The sequence below is a fragment of the Ursus arctos genome, unplaced genomic scaffold, assembly GCF_023065955.2.
Source record: "Ursus arctos isolate Adak ecotype North America unplaced genomic scaffold, UrsArc2.0 scaffold_15, whole genome shotgun sequence".
NCBI classification, from domain to species: Eukaryota; Metazoa; Chordata; class Mammalia; order Carnivora; family Ursidae; genus Ursus; species Ursus arctos.
In genome coordinates this window covers 34,842,507-34,862,305 of record NW_026622819.1, presented here as the reverse complement: position 1 = coordinate 34,862,305, position 19,799 = coordinate 34,842,507, and the positions used below count along the sequence as shown (strand labels likewise).

The following is a 19,799-nucleotide window of genomic DNA, read 5'->3' as shown; positions in this document are numbered from 1 at the left end:
AAGACAACTTCATTATTTAACTGCTGTTTCTATTAATCTAAGTAAACTAGAACTGACTTGATATTACTTACTGGTTTTAAATTCATGTGCATACATTTGAAGTAGAGCTATTACTATCTTCCTAATTAAGTAAAAGAATGGAAGGGCAGAATCACAATGCTACTTTCTCATCCCAGATTTTTCTTACACAAGTATATTTATACACATTGGATAGAAGATACCAATATGTTCCATGAATCCACAAGGAGTGTTGCCTCTGTGTTCACAAGGAAGTCCACTCTGTCGTGCTCACTGCTCCAGGAAGCACAGAAGAGCTTGCAGTGAGTTGCAAGACAAGACATTTCCAGTTGGACTCCATGATCTCCACTTCCTCTCAGAGGGAACAGTTCTGATGTTGGGTAGCCATTATGAATTTGTTAGAGCTGCCTGGTGTTATGCATGTGGCAAGTATATATTTGAATACCTTTGAGTAGGTGGGGACTAGAAAGGGTAGTCCTCTCCCCTTTAGTATTACACTGTCATAAAGATGCCGATAATCCATTTCCCTTATGTTTCATACATGTTAATGAAGCAATTCTTTTATTTCCTTGCTGCTGGATATTCAGACATCCATGATGTGGGCAAGGGTGAAGTCAATAGACAGACACTAATGCTATCTCAAGATCACTACATCCTTCTTTATCTTTCAGCTGTTTTAGTGGTTCAGGTTCATGGTACCTGGCTTCTTTTTTCAGTACGACTTTTCCTAAGAAGCTTCTGTCTTTACCCAAGTAGGCTTCTCATGGCTCATTAATCAATTTTCCAATCACCACTTACCAACACTCCCAATTTATGTTAGTGCATCCAAAGTCAATCTACAGAAATGAAAAAGTGTTTTTCATTAATTCATGACCCGTAGTACCAATTATTTGAACTAAACTCTAGGACCAGAACTCTAGTTGCCTAAAGCTACTTTAGGCTCTGGTAATTTGTGAATCTGTAAGTTTCTGACTTTTTGAACTGCCCTTGGGATGACCAATTTGCCTTATTTCCAAGCCTTGCTATTCCTGAGCAATTTGGTCAAGAAATGGTCCTGGATGAATAACTTGATTTGTATCATTTAACTACCTCCAAGGCTTTTGATGAGTAAGGGCCTTTCATTAATCTTTTACACACTTAAAGACCTAAATATAATCTGTTATTAATTTCATCAATTTCTAGTGCATAATAAATTGCCACTTCAGTTTCTACTAAAACGTTACCTGTTTAAAGATATCTATTGTAAGTGGACTTTTGTTACCCAAATTCTGTTTAGTGTCCATGTAATGATATACCAACATCTCCTCTCCTTTTTTCTAGAAAAGAAATATTATCAAATCTAAAATTTAGGGTCATTTCTCTCTTGCATTAAGTCACCTAAATAATTTTCAATTATAAGATTTACTCAGTAATTTTATTGCTATTATATGATTTGGCATGAAATTACCCTGATTCTATAATGCAATATTTCCACATAAAATGTAGATAAAAATAAGAGAATTTTTTTCACCTAGTAAGACTATTTCCCTAGGCCTTTAGTCAATTGTATTAAAAATAAGATTTGAAATAATAATGTAATTAATAACACATAATTATCTCTTATTATGAATTTCTTAACTCAAAGGGAGAAAATGTGTCTACTTTGTTTATTCATAACCAATTTACTGAATAAGATTAGATGCCAGTTATTGTTCTAAGTAATGGAGACACAGCAGTAAATAGAGCCTTACGGACTTTCTAGTTGGGGTGACAGATAACAAAGAAGTAAAATATTGAGGATGCCACTTAGTGTCCAGAGCAGTGGTGAAAATAGAAGAAATAGGAGGGGTTGCCTTTTATGTAAAATAACCAGGGAAAGCTTTACTGAGAAGATCACCTAAAGCAAACATCTGTGTAAGGTGTGAGTAAAACATTGCAGGTAGAGGAACAGCACTGACCAGATATTGAGACAGAAGTGTGCCTGGTGGACTTTAAGAAGAGTTTGGGGGGCGGGGGGCGTGTAGGCGATGGGATCAGAGAATTAATAGGGTTTAGGAGGCCACTGTCAAGATTGTGGCTTTTACTGGGAGAGTCCTCCCCTGAGAGGATTGGGATTAGAGAAATGACCTGGCTTGGCTTCTGTTATAAAATGCTCACTCTGTCTGTAGAGTTTGAATTGAAATTATAAGGAGGCAGTCGTGAGAAGTGGTCAGATTCAGAATTTAGAGAAAAGAAGAATTGTTGACAGATTGGATGAAAGTTAGAAGTGAAACAGAGTAATCAAAGATAAAACCATGGTTTTTTGTTTGTTTGTTTTTTATCTGAATAGGAAGAATGTATTTTAAATGTGTAGCTGGTTCATAAACATTGTTTAAAAAATGGGTTAAGAAGCTTTCTAAATAAAAACAAGTGTTGCTGAATAACATTCTTAGAGAACACATATTGAAGTATACAAATATATATTTAGTTAATATTTTTTCACATATGTACATAATAAAAACTAAACAGTTTTGATGAATACAGATAGAAAGATTGATGTACCTGTGAGTCCTTTGATGTGGGAAATGGATGCAACTCTGACAAAGGAGTCTTTTAGACCCTATAATAGGATGTTTTAATAGTCAAGATCTTGGCATGCAAAAGGTGGCACACTTAACAGATTTACCTGAAGATATTTTAATGGAAGAAGATATGGCATGCAGAGATATGGACAAAGTTAAGGAGACCCACAAGGATGGTAAAGCAGCCATATTGGAAGAAGGCACAGCAGGAAGGCATTACTACTCCTAAAGTGGCAAGAGGGAGAAAATTATTACTGAATGGACATAAGCTATAGCCATTGAGAAGGCAGTAGGAGCTGTGGCCATGGAAGAAAGAAGCCTAGGACAGAACCATGGTGAAGAAGAGAGGAAGAGGGTCAAAGGGAGTACAAACCTTATTCTTTTTCTCCTCCTCTGGCACTTCATCTTTTACTGGCCCTTCCTATTAGCCTTGAGAGAGGTCAGAGTAATATATAGGATCCTTGGTCATGCAGTCCATGGCTGTCAGCCTGAAGGACACATAGAGGAAAGAGAACGGTAGATATTGAACCTGGAAGGGCAAATAAAGAATATGCAGCACAGAATTTCATATTATTAAAGGACGATCTGAACACCAAGACACATTAGGGCAGCTCTTTGGAATTCTGTAGGAGAAACAAAGGATTGCATCTCTACCTTGTTATCGTGGAAAATTCTGTTCCAACTGCCCATGTTCTTGCTTAGTTTATGTTGAAGAGCTCAGATTCTGGGAGAATAGCTCCCATGTCCTGGCTTGAGTCGAATCTTGTGATTGGAGCCGAATTGTAGTGACATGGAGTTAGGAAAAGGCTCACACTCAAAGGATTATAGACAAAGTCAATACAGGGCTCCCTCCTGCAATATTCAAATATTCATATTTGCCCTTTGTTTGCCCTTTGGTGTGATTCCTTACCCTCCTTTTCCAGTTAAAAATTTATCCCGAATTCCAAGTTATTTATCTTAAAATTAAAACCTTTGTTTGCAAACTAATAAAACACTATATGCTAAAAAAATTTTAAAAAATACAAATCTGTTAGTGCTAAAAAATAAAAATAAAACCTTTGCAAAAATCTTAAGGAGACGGGATGTGAATGGATCAGTGTAAAGTAATGGTCGCTATTGGCCTGGGTGACTGGATGACTAACAGATAGGCAAAACCTTGAAATGTAAGGTTTTATCAATTGCTAGGGACAACCAGAATCACAAAGTTTAACCTCCTTTAACCCAGTTTATGCATTCTAATTGATTCAGAGACAAAAACAATAGTAGTCTCATTTATAATAGTATGCAACTTCATTTCCAGACCTTCTCTGAAATTTCTTGCTAAAGAGGTGGAGAAAGTTAGCTTTGAGTAGCAAAGTTGGTCAATGGCCTCTTTGTTGGTGAGGGTACCACCTCCTCTCTCTCAGACAATGGGTCATGAGGTTTGGCCTTGGAAGTGGAAGGTCAAAAGAGAACATGACTCTAAGAAGGAAAGTAAAATTCATCAGTTAAGTGTTGGCAAATTATTAACCCCAGTTTGTCTTGTTCATTCATTCATTTATTCTGTCTGTCATCTGGTAATGAAACATTTAATGATTTTCCTTGCCAAGAAATATGTGGATTTGGAAAAAAATATATATACATATACTTCACACTAAAATAGGAAATACATTATTTCAGTTAGCACATGCAACATTAGAGTCAGATAGATCATGGTCAAGAGGTATCTCTCCCTCATAAAAGCTATGTCAGATTTTTATGTTAATAAGTTCTCCATCCTAGTGTGCAAAATGGAGACATTTGCCTCATGAACTTTAAGTGAGATTTCTGTGGTGCACATTGCACGGGGCCCAGCATAGAGTAAGCTGGTATAAATAAAGAATATCCTTTTCTTTATTAATTGAAATTGCTATGTAAGTTTTTTTCCGTCATTCTGTAACTGTGGTGTATTACATTGAATCACTTTTTGTATATGGAGCTAATCTTCAGGAACAAATCCCACTTGGTCATGTGTATAATTCTTTTAAAATGCCACTGAATTTGTACTGCTATTACTTTGTTGAGGATTTTTGCATCAATGTTGATAAGGGATCTTGGTCTGAGTTTTCTTTGCTTCTGGCATATTTGTCTGGCTTTGGTAGCAGGGTCATGCTAATCTCATAGAAGGAGTTAGAAAGTAGTCTGTCCTCTTCAGTTTTTTGGAAAAGTAAAAGAAACATTGGTATTCATTGTTCCTGAATTGTTTGGTAGCATTTACCAGTGAAGCCATTGGGTCCAGGGTGTTTCTTCCCTGGGAGACTTTTTATTCAATCCTCTTACTAGTTCTAGATCTATTTAGGTTTTCTGTTTCTTCATGATTTAGGATTCGTGTTTCTAGAAATGTGCCCATTTCATTCAGGCATACAGTTGCTTATAGTACTCTCTTAAAATCCTTTTTATGTCTGTAGAATCAGTAATAATGTTCCCATTTTAATTTCTGATTTTAGTAGCTTTAATCTTTTTTTCCCCTAGTCCATCCAGCTAAAGGTTTGCCAATTTTGTTGATATTTTCCAAGAAATAACTCTTTTCCCCCTAAGATTTTATTTATTTATTTTAGAGCGAGAGAAAGAGCATGTGAGCGGGGGAGGGGGTGGGGGGGCAGAGGGGAAGGAGGAGAGAGAATCTCAGGCGGATTCCTTGTTGAGCATGGAGCCCAGTGCAGGGCTTGATTTCACCACCCTGAGAGCATGACCTGAGCCTAAACCAAAAGTCTGATGCTCAATTGATTGAGCCACCAGGCTCCCCTCAAAGAACTAAATTTTGATTTTGTTATTTATTTCTGTTGGGGTTTTTTTGTTCTCTATTTCATATATCTTTGCTCTAATCTTTATTATTTCCTTCCTCCTGATAGCTTTGAGTTTAGTTTATTCTTCTTTTCCTAGTTCCTTATGTTGTAAAGTTAGGTTGTTGATTTATGATCTTTCTTGTTTTTTTAATGTAAGCATTTATGGCTATAAATATCCCCCTCAGCATTGCTTTCACTGCATCCCATGAGTTTTGGTATGTTCTGTTTTTGCTTTCATTCATCTTAAGTATTTTCTGACTTCCCTTATGATTTCTTCTTTGATCCATTGGTTAAGAATATTTTGCTTAATTTCCACAAATTTATGAATTTTCCAGTTTTATTTCTGTTATGGATTTCTTCTTCCCATTGTGGTCAGAGAAGACGCTTTGTATGATATTTACTTTTTTAAAAATCTATTGAAGGCTAATTTGTGGCCTACTCTACCATTCATTCTGGAGAATGTCCCATGTGCACTGGAGAAGAATGTTTATGCTGTTTGTTGTTGTGTATGTTCTGGATATTTCTATTAGATCTAGTTGGTTTATTATGTTGTTTCCATCCTCTATACTTTCTTTATCTTCTGTCTGCTTGTTTTGTCCATTATTGAGAGAAGGGTACTGAAGTGCTGAAATATTATTGTAGAACTATCCCTCTCTTTTTTTCAATTCTGTCAGTTTCTGCTCCATGTATATTGATGGTCTGACATCAGGTATGTAAATGTTTATAATTATCATATCCTTTCTCTATATTCAACCATATATATATATATATATATATATATATATATATCCTCCTTTGTCTTATAACTTTTTGATTTAAAGTCTGTTTTTCCTGATATTAGGATAGCTACCCTGCTCTCTTCTGGTTACTATTATAGGGGATATCTTTCTCCGTCCATTCACATTCTATCTAACTTTTCCATGTTTACTTTGTACCAACTTTCAAAATTCTGTTGTTAATTATGACAGTTAAGCAGTTGATTCCTCTGGGTTTGCAGGGAGACAATATTATCAACTGCAAAAACCATGCATGGCAGCCATGCTGGGTACAAGTGTCTCGTTGTGACATTAATACCTCCAGCGTTTCACATGAAGCATGATACTGGCAGTTGCTTTCCAGATAGATAGGCGAGTCCGCTTGTGCCTGAGACACAGAGAGCCTGGGAGGTCGCCTGTGGTGAGCTATTCCTTTCACGTTCCTTACCATTGCCTTGTTCAACAGAGACAGCTCTGACCCCCTTTTCCTACGTGTGAAATATATGTTTAACATATTCCTCTGCCCCATTAAGAGGACTAAAATGTTTTTATCTTTGAGATCTTTAAGTTTCACTGAGAATTTTCCAATAAGCTGTCAAACTTCAAGCCGCCCATCTATCTTTTTTGTCTCATTTCACATGTGCTTGCGTCTGCTGCATAGAGATTTTATTTTAGTTTCATATTAATCTTCTGCTGCTGTCTGCAATTTGATCTTAAGCAGAGTATTAAAGGAAACAGAGAACATTTTAAAAGATGCATGATCCTTGTATGTACTGAATAGAACCCGTTAGAACCACTGATGGGACATTCTCATGAAATGGACCCATAAATGATAGGCCCTGATGAGTCCTCAGTCATCAGATTCCTGTGAGATACAAGGCACTTTAACATCATGGACATCTATGGCACAGAGTCAGATATGATGGTGGTCCTATTTCTAAGACGACTGAAAAAAACAAACCAAAACAACATTCTAATTTAGCCCAGTGGATTTCAGCCTGAGAGAGTTTATCAATGAACAGAGATGGAAACTTGCTAAAAGAGGTTATCCTCAAAATTTAGGCCTGTCCTGGGGGTACATATATCTGCAGTGGGTTAGGAGAGGGATGGGATGACGGAGAATAAGAAGTGACATTAGGAAAGCAAACTTTAGGTCTGGGGCTGGGGAGTGTCAAGATAAAGAATTGCAGAGCTTAATTTAGCTCTTATCTTTAATTCTTATCTCCCCAATCCTGCTCAAGCAAATAATCAGTCCCTGATTTCTAACTTGGTCAAAAAACTTTTCTAACTCATGCTATGAGTTCAGAAATAAAAAAGAAAATTAGATAATGGAAGAAATTCCTCCATTCTAGCCCCAGAGGTCTAGTTTCATGATTGGGTCACATTTTAAAATTCTGTCTGTCTGTCTGTGTCTCTCATTGCTTTCATTCTTTGAATGCTTTCATTCTGTTTTAATCTTATTGCAAGCTCTTTCTTTTTTCTAAGTACGTTTTTTATTTAAGTCTATATTCTAAACAACTTTAAATCAACAGTCTGAAAGTCAAGTGAAGAAACTTGACTTTTTCTCTTGCTGACATCTTTCAATAAATGGATATAATATACACAGTCTCAAAATTTAAAAAATAATGTCTTTTTTTGAGAGTTTGAATGAATGACAATGGCTTAAAAGCCATACCTGGAGCAAACAATGACTTGTGACCCAATGTAGACACTTCTTTGTTGTATTTTGAAAACATGTTTTAAGTAATTCTGTCCTATTAATTTAGTATGGGCTTTGAAACTGAGAAAAATTCTGACTCACATAACTGCCTGGTCATGATTAAGATTAAATTGAAATAGAACAAATTAAAAGATTGGCTAGAAGAAAAGAGAAACTGACTTAAACTCAGTTAGCATAACATTTTAGATGGTATATTTTTAAATTATTATAAAATTTAAAATTTATGTTAAAATATACATTGTCATACCCATGACTGAAAATAGAGTGATTGGAGGAGCATGCAGAAGAGGAGAAAAGTAGGGAACATCTTTAGTCTAATAAAGAAAAGCTGCCTGAGGAATCGGGCCTTTCTTAGGAAGAAGGCAGTGTTTGTATTCATCCATCCCTTTGGCTTCCTTCTGTCCTTGGCACCTGGTATCCTCATATGACCCCTTGGATTTCCAGAGTCCCTACTCTGCTAGATTAGAGCACTGTATTGTTCCTAGTTTCCCCATTTCTTACCATTGAAGTTTGGCCACCTATACTTATTTCTTAGGGCTCTGGTTTTTGATTAGTTGAAAACAGATGGTGTCTGAGTCAGGATGGAGCTCACTGAAAAAGGAGATTTTGCATAGACTATGGTAAGTAAAATGGTAAGGGGAATCTTACAGAATTAGAACACAAGCCTAATGGCTTATTGTTTTTGCTGCTTTCCACTTTTTTTCTCTGTTCTCTGCTTCCTTTCTCAGGCTGCTAACTCCTCCTGAGGGCATCCGGTTGTCTTCTTTTGTCTTTAGCCTTGCTTCTCCCACTGTTAATTGGCTTCATTTTTCAGGAAGGCACCTCAATCGACCCCACCCATTTTTTCATCCTAGGCCATTGGTTGCCAGTGAGCCACAGACTCCCTCCTGGAGGTGCTCACTCCTTTCCTCCCAAAATGTGGCTGTAGCTGACAGGAACCCATTAGATCAGAGACTCTTGGCAGGGCAGGATTTCTTTCAAAGAGGCTGTGGGCAGGAAGGCAATGCTTGGATCTGGAACAGATGTTTTGGGACATTTGGGAGTCTTGAAGCTCTTAGACTCTGGGGCTGCCCTGCTGAGTGATTGGCGAGTTTGGCAGCACATCTTGCTTCCTTTAACTAATCTGGTGTGTCTGAGAGACACTGAGGGGATAGGAGGAATCACAGAATGCTTTCCTCAGCATCAGCAGCACATTGTAAGTCTCTCTTGAGAATACTTTCCCCCCTTCTGAAATGGTGATTACATTCTGCCTAAATTCCAAGACATCTTGGCTTCCTGGTGAGGTGTAGGTGAACACTTACCAAGATGCATGCCTCTTAGTGTGTTTTATTGATTACATAACTTATCTAAAAAGATAGGTCAGCTCTGGAGAGTTTTCCCTAACACATTTTTTCTCAGTGTTGGCAGCTGGAAGACTTGCTCACATGTGTGTTGATGTGAGTGGCCTTGGGAAGAAAGAAATCCCATCCCTTGCTTAAGGCGCTCGGGAAGAATAAACAAGCATAAGTGTAAGGAGGTCAGTTGTCTGTCCCTTGGTGTCAACATCTTTATCTGAAAAGCCCTAAGCAGCTGATTACTCCTGATTACCCATACCTAGTACCTTTCGCTGTCTGCCTCCTTCCAAAACACACAAACACACACGCGCAACTTCCCTTTTACTCATGAAATTTATTGTCCATTATCACATCTTACTTTCTTATGTACATCTAGCTTTACACGTGAATTTTCTGCATGCAGAGACAGCCTCTCTCTCTTTTCCTATCTGTAACATCATTCAAACAGGCGTTCAATGTGACATGCCTCAGTGAGTTTCAGGATGTTTATTTCTTTTCGCCGCACACACATCCGCTAGCTCAGTCTTTCTCTGTCTCCTTGCATCTCTGCTTCTCTCTCTTCTCTTACATGCAAACATACAAGAGTCTCTCACCACATGTACAAATAAATGTCTCGGAGGGTTCCTGAGTTCAATGTCACGCTGGGCAGAAGTGGAGCAAGAGTGGAGGGAGAGTGCGCGCTGTGCGGGCGGGGAGAGACCCTTTCCGGCCAGCAGAGGGCAGCCGAGGGGAGGAGCTGGCGCGCGAGGGCTGAGCGAAGCCTCGCCTCGCTCGGGCAGCCTCAGCCTCAGCACCAGCCGCGGCGGAGCCCGGAGCGCAGGCACTGAGGGCAGCGGCGGCGGCGGGAGCGAGGCGCGCAGGGAGCGGCGGCGCGGGCGGGAAGCAGAAGTCGCCGCCGCCGCCGCCGCCGCCGCGACGGGCAGCCGGGCTCGCCGGCAGCCAGCTCGGGCCCCTGCCCCCTCAGCTTCGTGTCCCCGGCGCCGGGCGGCCGGCGAGTCTGGAGCCCGCGCCGTCGCCGGCCGCGTCCCCCGGGCATGGAAGGAGGCGGCAAGCCCAACTCCTCGTCCAACAGCCGGGACGATGGCAACAGCGTCTTCCCCGCCAAGGCGCCCGGGACGGGCGCGGGGTCGGCCGCGGCCGAGAAGCGCCTGGGCACCCCGCCGGGGGGCGGCGGGGCCGGCGCGAAGGAGCACGGCAACTCGGTGTGCTTCAAGGTGGACGGCGGCGGCGGCGGCGGCGAGGACTCGGCCGGGGGCTTCGAGGACGCCGAGGGCCCCCGGCGGCAGTACGGCTTCATGCAGAGGCAGTTCACCTCCATGCTGCAGCCCGGGGTCAACAAATTCTCCCTTCGCATGTTTGGGAGCCAGAAGGCGGTGGAGAAGGAGCAGGAAAGGGTTAAAACTGCAGGCTTCTGGATTATCCACCCTTACAGCGATTTCAGGTGAGGACTCCCAGTCGCCGCCCCACCCTCCCTTCCGGGCGCACCCTCCAACTCGCTTCCCGGCGCCTGGGAGGGGGCGCCCGGGGACTCGGAGGGAGGGGTTGCCGGGAGGGCGGGGGGTGGCGCTGCCGGCGTGTTTCACTCGGGCTGATCTGGCTCCACTCTTCAACTAGTTTCCGCCAAGGAGGGGGTGGGATGAGGAGCTCCTGTTGCCCGGGAATGCCAGTGAGGCTCGACTCCTTTGCCTCGTGAACTTTGGGGACACATCGGGGAAGAAGTCTACGGTGACCCCCAGATGGGAGGATGCTAAGTTGTGCCAGAAAAACTTTTACTTCGGAGATGAGAGTGTAAGGAAGCGGCCAGAAAGTCGTGTTTGGGGTGACTCCCTTCCTCGCGCTGCTCCCCCAGAAGTGGGTCCCTCAGAAGGGGAAAAAAGGCGCTCCTGGGCTGGAGGAGAGGATGGGGCAAGCAGAGACAGTGACTCGCAGGTCCTAGCTGTTCCAGCCGCTCTGGCCCCTGGGGAATGTTAATCTGTTTTTCATCTGCTTATAGGCACTGGGCATCCTCAGTGCATTTCTTGAGAATAGTGGCTGGCAGGCTGAGGAAGGGCAATTTGCGCTTGGATAGTCCCTGACTTGAGGTATCAGTGGAGCAGGCGCTGCCAGGTTGGGCAGCAGCGTGGCAGGAAGCTTCGAGTTCCCGAAACAGAGGCAGGGGGCGTTTCCAGAGCCCCCTTCCTGAAACCGAGACACCCTTTCTTGACCTTGACTACAAGTCTGTTTCAGAAATCTCTTTTCCTGTTTCCCAGCTCGGGAACAAGGGCAGAGAACTGTCAGCTGTCAGGGAAACTGCTTCCGAGAATTAAAATTAAGACGTTTCCCCATCTTATTTGTCGCCCAAGTATTCTTTTGGTTATAAGCGTGTTTAGAGATTATCAAACGAAGGTCGTGAAGTAGATCCTCTTATTAGTGCGCACACCCTGCAGCTCCTGAATAAGGTTGGGCTATCCATTTAAAATTATAAAACTCAGGGTGGCATATATTATTTATTTATTATTTAACTGAACTCTTTCGAAAAGCAATCAGTGGAAGGAGTATGTGTGCAAACTATGCAGTTTTAATAGGCGTCTATTAAACAGCAAACAAATATTGCAATAGAAAGCAGCATTACTTTGAGTTGTGTTTAAGGGAGATTGCCATCAACTCCATGCCTTAATAGGAGCTGTCCACAGTTCTGAATGACGTTAGCTGTGGAAAACCCAAGCTCCTGCCTCACAAAGCCTTGGAGTCGACTGTCTTCACCTTCTTTGAAATTTATATGTTGTCTCAAATCAGTAGCCTCTATTATTTAAGCACAGAGTGAATGGAATTTAGGAAGTGTATCATTTTAAGGTCTTATTTGCAGAAACATGTAACAAAGTCCAAAGGAGGACTTATGAAATCTAATGACATCTATAGCCTATGGCAAATTAAAAGTTGGACTGAAAGAATGTTTACATTAAGAGGATCTACTAAATAATCAACTACGTTTCCTTCATTGGGAAGATACTTACGGAAGCAAACTTATAAATGACCTTGTATTAAGGTGTATTAGATTGTCATGTTCTTTAGAATTTTAAAGGTTAAAATCAAATGTAGAATATTATTTCTCCCTCAATTCTCAGTGGAAATATGTTGCAACCTATTACCTTTTTATCATGAAAAAAGTTTACGTGGAAACAGCCTTTAGTCTTAATAATAAAAGTAAGCATGGTGTTTCCAGAAATATATTTGGTTCACTATTCACATGCAAATAAAATGCTACATTTTGTTTATTTAATTTTACCTTAATTAAATGATCACTCTTGATTACTTAGGATACTTTTATTTCTTGAATAATGTGAAAAGAGAGTATACTTTTCAAAATGGTGGCACATATTAAATAATTAAACTTTTACCACCTACTGTATAAAATCATAGGGCCACCTTTCAGGAATTGGAATGATGCGCCAGTATCATTTGAATGAGTGAAATTCATAAAATTAAAGATTCTCCACATTTTCTCAAGTGAGTCATCTGAGACAAAATATATTTTAAAAAGAACAAAAAATGTTACTAAATAAGAAATAAATTGAAATCAGATGATGGTTTCTTTTTATCATACATTTCAAAGAAATGATAAATGATTAAAAAGTGAGGTAATACTTTAAACAAACTCCAGTGTGGAGTAGTTTGCAATATTTGATTTTCTCTTGCATAACTGGAGAAAGGAAATGACAGATATAAATTAAACAATTACTAGGTTTAGGTTTTTAACTGGAAGGTATCTGAAAAAAGACTTTAAAACTCGTAATTACAATATATACCAGTTTTCTAAAACAAAAAACTAAGGAAGTAATCATGTACATAACTTATTTGCATATGTTAAGGCATTTAAATCTTTTTATTATTTCATTAATATTTTTATATGCTCTCAATACCAATAGAAGATTTCTCAAAACTTGTAACATGTCAGGATAATGTAATGACAAAAGCAGAAATAAGAGAGACAAAATTCTGGCAGTACTTTTTTCCTAAAGAAAAAGCAATATGGGAATTATCTCTAACATAATAGAAATGTTATGATTATGATCTTTTCACCTCAGGCTCCTTCCTGAAGAAGACACTTTAAGGGCAGAGTTTTGCTATGATTCCTACAATGCCAAACTTATGTTCAGTAATAATTTAGCCACTGAGAAAGTGACACTCAAGAATAAATTTCCATGGAGGGATGGGGAGATACTGGAAATAAAGACTTTTTTTTTTTTTTTAAACTTGATACTTTCTTAAGCTTTTGCATGGCCAAGGAAGTTTACTCATTCTGTGCTTTGGTCAGCCCCGTACTGCTGCGTGTAGTGTGAGCCTGCTACTCTAGGGCACGTCAGGACTTTAACACTGTGCTGACGATCTAGTATCTGTGTTCAGGATGACTTCCGAGGCAAGTCCCTTTTCACTTCCCTCTCGTGGCGGGGCTGTGCTCCCACTGAGACTCCCACAGAGCTAGCTAGGTGCTTCTCTCACCCGCAGGCCCAAGAGAGCTATTGCTGTGTCTGGCAGGTAGTTTTCTCCTACCTCCGGTTTCAGTAGGTCAGAGGCTCTGTATTCCCCTTCTTTCTCAGGAGAGGATGATGTTAGAAACTTTCAGGGACTAAAGAAGAGTCAAATATCATATACTCCCAATACTGTTAGAAATAACTGGGTGGCAGAAAGGGAAATGTGATGATGGAAGCAGAGATCACAGTGATGTCCCAGGAGCCAAGGAAGGCATTCAGTGTCTGAAAGCTGGAAAAGGCAAGGAGTGGATTCTCCCCTAGAGCCTCCCGAAGGAGCATAGCCTTTGATTTTAGTCTCCTAAGACTTGGTTTTGATTTGTTTTTTTAGAAATAATTGAGTGGAAACTAGAGAGTTTAGTAAAGAAAATCTTATGTTTTTGTTCATATCATGGTATGTAATCCCCCAAACCAGGGAAAATATAGTTACTTAAAAAGTAAAATTACACTCATCTTTGTGTAGCGAGGATGTGGTCTCAGTCTTATTGAGTTTCATGTGCGCAACATACACAAAAACAGGTATCTAATTAGGAGATTAAATGTGATTTTTTTGAGATCACCAACAGTGGTTATATATTTATTAGCTAAAATTTACTTTTTATTTATTTAATAAAAAATTGACACTGGTGTAGCATTGTGCTTTCATAGCTGATCTGTAGTTATGATACAATCATTCAGATGGATTGGAAGAGTAGAGTACTTTTGCAGGTGGTTTTTATTATTGTGTAATTTACCTTGAAAGAATTTATCACCAGACTATTTGCCATTTCAGGGATTCTGACATTATTTTTCTGAATCACACTTATATAAGGGCTCTTACAGATAAAGCTCCTGTTTCATGTATATTGTCAGCCAACATCTTGCCTCTAGTTAAGGGAGGAGATTTTATATCTTGACTTATTATTTCTTCTGCTTCTCATCAATTAGTGCGAACAACTGTACGAAGAGTTTATTGTGTCGTAAGTACACAAGGACTCTAGAGACTGGAGTCACTTCCTAAAGATGTTGCCATTTCTGGCCTTGCATCTCTGCCTGTGTTGCAGCCACAATAGTAGTGATGTCAGAGGTCACTGATGTGCTCATTAGTGAAGGGAGGCTTCACCTATATCACACAGTAAAGTCAGAGAGAAACCTTTGTTGCCAGGAGCTTGTCACTAAAAAACAATTCAACCTTCCGGGCTTTAAGGACTAATTAGCCTACTGTTATGTTATCTTTGTGCTGAATGCAGTCTGTACTCTCCCAACAATGCTTCTCTTATTTGCTTTCCATATCAACGCAGCCAAAATTAACCTTAAGAATTTATTTATTTTCTCTGTTAGGTGAACCTTTTTATATCTTATAAATTCAATTAAGTTTTTTCTTAGTGGCTCTAGGCCCAATTAAAGTGAAATTATTTGTAAGATTTGGAAGTATGAATTTTGTCCATTACTTTTTCTTAGTATACATGTAAGTTACAAAGCTGAGTTTTATTTAACGTCTATTTTGTTGCATTTGATAGATATGACAGTGATATTATACTACTAAAATGTTACGAGAAGTTTTGCATTTTTTTCTGAGCAACTTTCCCTTTAAACCTACTTTTGGGGACTTGGTATAAATTGATAGTCTTTGGGCAGATGCGTTGTCACCAATTCCCATTTAATTATGTGGACTTACATTTATGAACTTGGATGTTGATGAGTAATGCAAGAATTTTAAATGCATTGGAACAATATATTACTTATTAGCAAGAACTCATTTAACAAAATCTAAATAAACTATATCTACTTGGTCAAAAACCACACACCGAAACAACACCAACACCAAAAAGCAACTTAAGTAGTATTTGTAATTCTGCATCATTCCGCTTACTGAACTTATATCCCAAACTGAGTAGGGGCAAGGAAAGTATATCTGATGTGATGCTTTTGTGAGCATTTTGCCATTCTAAGTGTAATAATTTTATTTAGAAAATAATTTACTTCATTACTTAGAAACAAAAATTGAGCTAAGGATGAGGACTTTCAAATATAGTTTCTTGTAATTACAATGCAAATTATGGTAGACCGTAGCCCTACATGAAAAGTACTGAATGTTTTTCGGGTCTGTGACAAATTTACATTTTATCATTTTCTATGAAGAAGTAACAAACTACGAATTAAGCTGACACTATATATTTTAGCAGCAGAGGTGGTGGTAATGAAGAAAAAAATCTGCATACACTAGGAAAAGACTATTTTCACTTGCGCTGAGTACTTTTTTTCTACAACTCATTTTCTTTGTGAAAGCATCTTGATATACAACTTACCATTATTTTTCCAGAAAAAAAGTCAACGGAATATGGTGATGCTTCCTGGTACATCCTGGAATTATCTATGTTTTTGCAAAATAAACCCTCCCGGTTCTATTAAATCTGTGCTGTGTGTGTTTGTGTTGTGCATGTGGCTAGAAACTATTCAAGGGACATCTGTATATGACTATGTGCACATAAGCATATATATTGACATTGATTTTTTAAAAAGATTTTATTTATTTGAGAGAGAGAGAACATGAGCAGGGGGAGAGGCAAAGGGAGAAGGGGACTCCCTGCTGAGCAGGGAGCCTGACAGGAGTCTCAATCCCAGGACTCATTACGGGAGCTAAGGCAGACGCTTAACCAACTGAGCCGTTCAGATGACATTGATTATTTTTGAGTTGAACGTTTATCTGATACATTTCACCGAAGTGTGAATGACAAAAATTGATGTGATGACCATTTTCAAGTTTATTAGTTAATTTCCCCATAATAGTCTTGAACCATTTCACCTAATAACTGATCACTCAAAGTAAAATAGCAGAATTATATGTGTCCTGGGTTTACAATTGAACTATCTTGTTTACACAGACCAGTTTTTATTTTTAAGACATTAGCTATAATGCTAAATTATAAGGCTAATTACACACATACAGAATTAGCAACTATTTACAAGTTTTGTACATTCATGTTAAATAGCGCTGCAGTGAACATCTTTGTGTGTTACTCTTCATTATATTTTGGGCAGAGTTCAGGGAATGGAATCACTGACCGTGAACATTTTACAGATTCTATCCATATCGACTTTACCGATTTAATACTGCCACCAGTTGAGACACTTTTTAAAATTATGAGTGATGTAGGTTTACCAGTGTGGTTGATATTTCTGTTTAGATGTGCTTAAGCAGTTTTAGGACAGAAAGTCAAAACTATATTCTACTCATCATAGAGTTTGAAGAGTGATCCTAAAAACAAATATTATTTAATGTCTAATAATATCATGCTGCTTAAAACTCTTCAGAGGCTTCCCATTACTTTTAAAGTACATTTGAGCTACAAGATGAGGTACAAGATCTTGTACGATTTCAATTTGTCTGTGTAACCTCATCACCCACAACTTACTCCTTCACTGTTTTCTAGCCACTTTGGTAAATTTTCAGCTCCTGCAGTAAGCTGAGTTCTCTCCTGTTCCAGAGATTTTGATGTGACACTTAACCTCACTGCCTAGATTCTCCTTTCACTGTTTGTCATTTTGCGTCACAGTTAGTTTCTCTTGTCATTTAGCTTTCGGTTTAATCTTTGTGATCACCCTCAACCTTTACCCCCTATTTAGTTTTCTGAGTCTCTCATTTCCTTGAAATTTATAATTATATGTATGTCCCTTCGCTAGAATTTAAGTTCCATGATGTCTTCAATATTATTCAATTTTGTATTCCTAATGCCTTAAAAGGGCACATAAGAGATTTTTTTCCTGCCTAAATTTTCTCAGATGCATTATTTTTTAACAGCTTTTTTGAGATATAATTAAGATATAATACAATTCTCATTTAAGGTATATGATTGAATTTTTTTTTAGTATGTTCACAGAATTGTACAACCATTACCCAAATCAATTTTAGAAAATTTTATCCAGGTAGGAACCTATACCCATTAGCACTCATTTCTATTTCCCCTTGCCTTCTCTCCCCATAGCTCTAAGCAACCACCAGTCTACTTTCTGCCTCTAGAGTTTTTTTTTTTTCTTCTGGACGTTTCATTTCAGTGGAGTGACGTGTAGTCTTTTGTTATTGGCTTCTTTCACTTAGCATATTTTCAAGTTTCATCCATGTTTTGTAGCATGTTTCAGTACTTTATTTCTTTTTTTGCTGAATATTTTTCTGTCATATGGATATACCAAATTTTGTTTATCCATTCATCAGTTGATGCACATCTGCGTTGTTTCTACCTTTTGGTTATTAAATACTGCTGATATAAACATTCTTGTACAATTTCTTGTGCAGAGATATATTTTCATTTCTCTTAGAATTGAAATTGCTGGGTCAACGTAACAGACTTTTAACAAATATTATTGAATAACTGGGTGAAGAATTAGTCTGCAACCAGAGTGTGCATACATGTACTCTTGGAGTTAGTAAATCCAGATAAAGCAAGCTCTTTCTTTCCCTATAGCAATACCTAGCATCCACTCCCCACGCTGCCACCTGCAAGGATGTGTAACAACTATTACGTCTCTCTGCCCAGTACAGATGACTAAATGAAACTGCGGAGGTTAAGCAGCATGAACATGGTGACATAGATAGATCCTAAGAACTGGGCCAGGAATTCAGCTCTTCTGAATCTTAATTCTGTCACTCCAACTCTTTTACCTAAAAGGAAACAAGGCTATTAGTATAAATAATTCTAAGCTGCAGGGAAACATCATGGATTAAACCTACTAATTATTCTTCCTACCTCTTGAAACCATTCCAAAATAATTTGAGAAAACACACAGATACAGAGGTAAACAGAAGAAAGAGGAGAAAGCAGAGGAAAAAGAGACTCAAAAACATTTTGGGAAATAGAAGGCTAGTGGAGAAATTATATTTTACTTCCACAGTCCTTCACCATGGAACCCCAGAAGTGTTTAGGACGTGAGGTACTGGTTAAGAAACAGTTTCCAGGAAAGCCAGGCTGAAACCAGGAGGATTAAATAAGGGTCTTTGTAGTGAATACAGAACTCTCAGTCTTAACATTAGAATGCTTGGAGCCAGGTCAATTTTCCCCAAGCAGGAAACTGGAGAAAAATACATCCAATGGGAGACATTTCAAAGCCTACAAATTCTTATTCATTATCTAATGACTTTGCAAAAAGCCTTACATGTGTACATAGAGACTGTAATTACATTTTGTTATTCTATCATCTAATATGATCTGTAAGCAAAAGATTATGAGTCTTTTGAGAAAAGTTTCCATCATCAGAGAGAAAGACTAAATCAAACAGCAAAAGGAAGTCCAGAGAACAGTGAGGCATTTGGGGTTAAGGGAAATTACAATGTTATTTAAAAATTCTCTGTAAATTATATCTTCAGGAAGATACTTTATGTATACAATAAGAACAATATGCTAGGAAAAGAGTTCCCAGGAAGTTAAAAAAAAAAAAAAAAAGATCATGTGTAATAAGTTGGCACGTAAAGTCTAGGAAACCTCTCAGAATTAGGGCAAAAAGAAAAAAAAGAGAATAGAAAATATAGACAAAATAAAGGATAATTCATAAGGTCAAAATCTATAAAAAGAGTTTCAGAATGAGAACAAAGTGTGAAAATGGACATATGGAATTAAAGACATTTTAAACAGAATTTTCCAGATAGCAGGAAGTGAAATGTTTTTTTCTGAGAAACACACAGAGTGCCCACCATCATGAAAGGAAAAGACCCCACCAAGGGTCATTATCACACAGAAGCTTCAGAACACAATTGAGTCAGGAAAAAATACTAAAACTTTTCAAAGAGAAATTTACCTATCAAGAAGTGGGAAAAATACTGTAAGCTAAATGATAATATAATGGTCTACAAAATTCTGGGCTTTGGTTTCCTCAATTATAAAATGAGGTAGATCATGTATGTATCTTATCAGGTTATTGGAGTGATACATATTGTATGTTAATATTATAAATATTTTTATAGTGTCTGAATATGTAGTGCTTAGAAATTAGGTACTGCACTTAATGCTATGTGTTAGCTATCATTATGAAATTAAAATTGCAATAGAATGAAGGAGTATGAACTATTTGAGAAAAGAAAATACTCTCTTCGTACATACTTCACAATCTTCAGAATTCTTTAAAGCAAATGTGCCTGTGAAGGCAGGG

General features: G+C 38.5%; 1 protein-coding gene across 1 annotated transcript in view; it reads left to right on the top strand.

Moving 5' to 3' along the window:
* The first annotated feature begins 10,205 nt into the window (after positions 1–10,205).
* The window catches only part of LOC125283367 (potassium/sodium hyperpolarization-activated cyclic nucleotide-gated channel 1-like), a 48,610-nt gene continuing 39,016 nt past the window's right edge, over positions 10,206–19,799 (top strand). The window contains exon 1 of the mRNA XM_057312389.1: positions 10,206–10,612. Coding sequence (XP_057168372.1) covers positions 10,206–10,612 — 407 coding nt within the window. The remainder of the gene's footprint in view (positions 10,613–19,799) is intronic.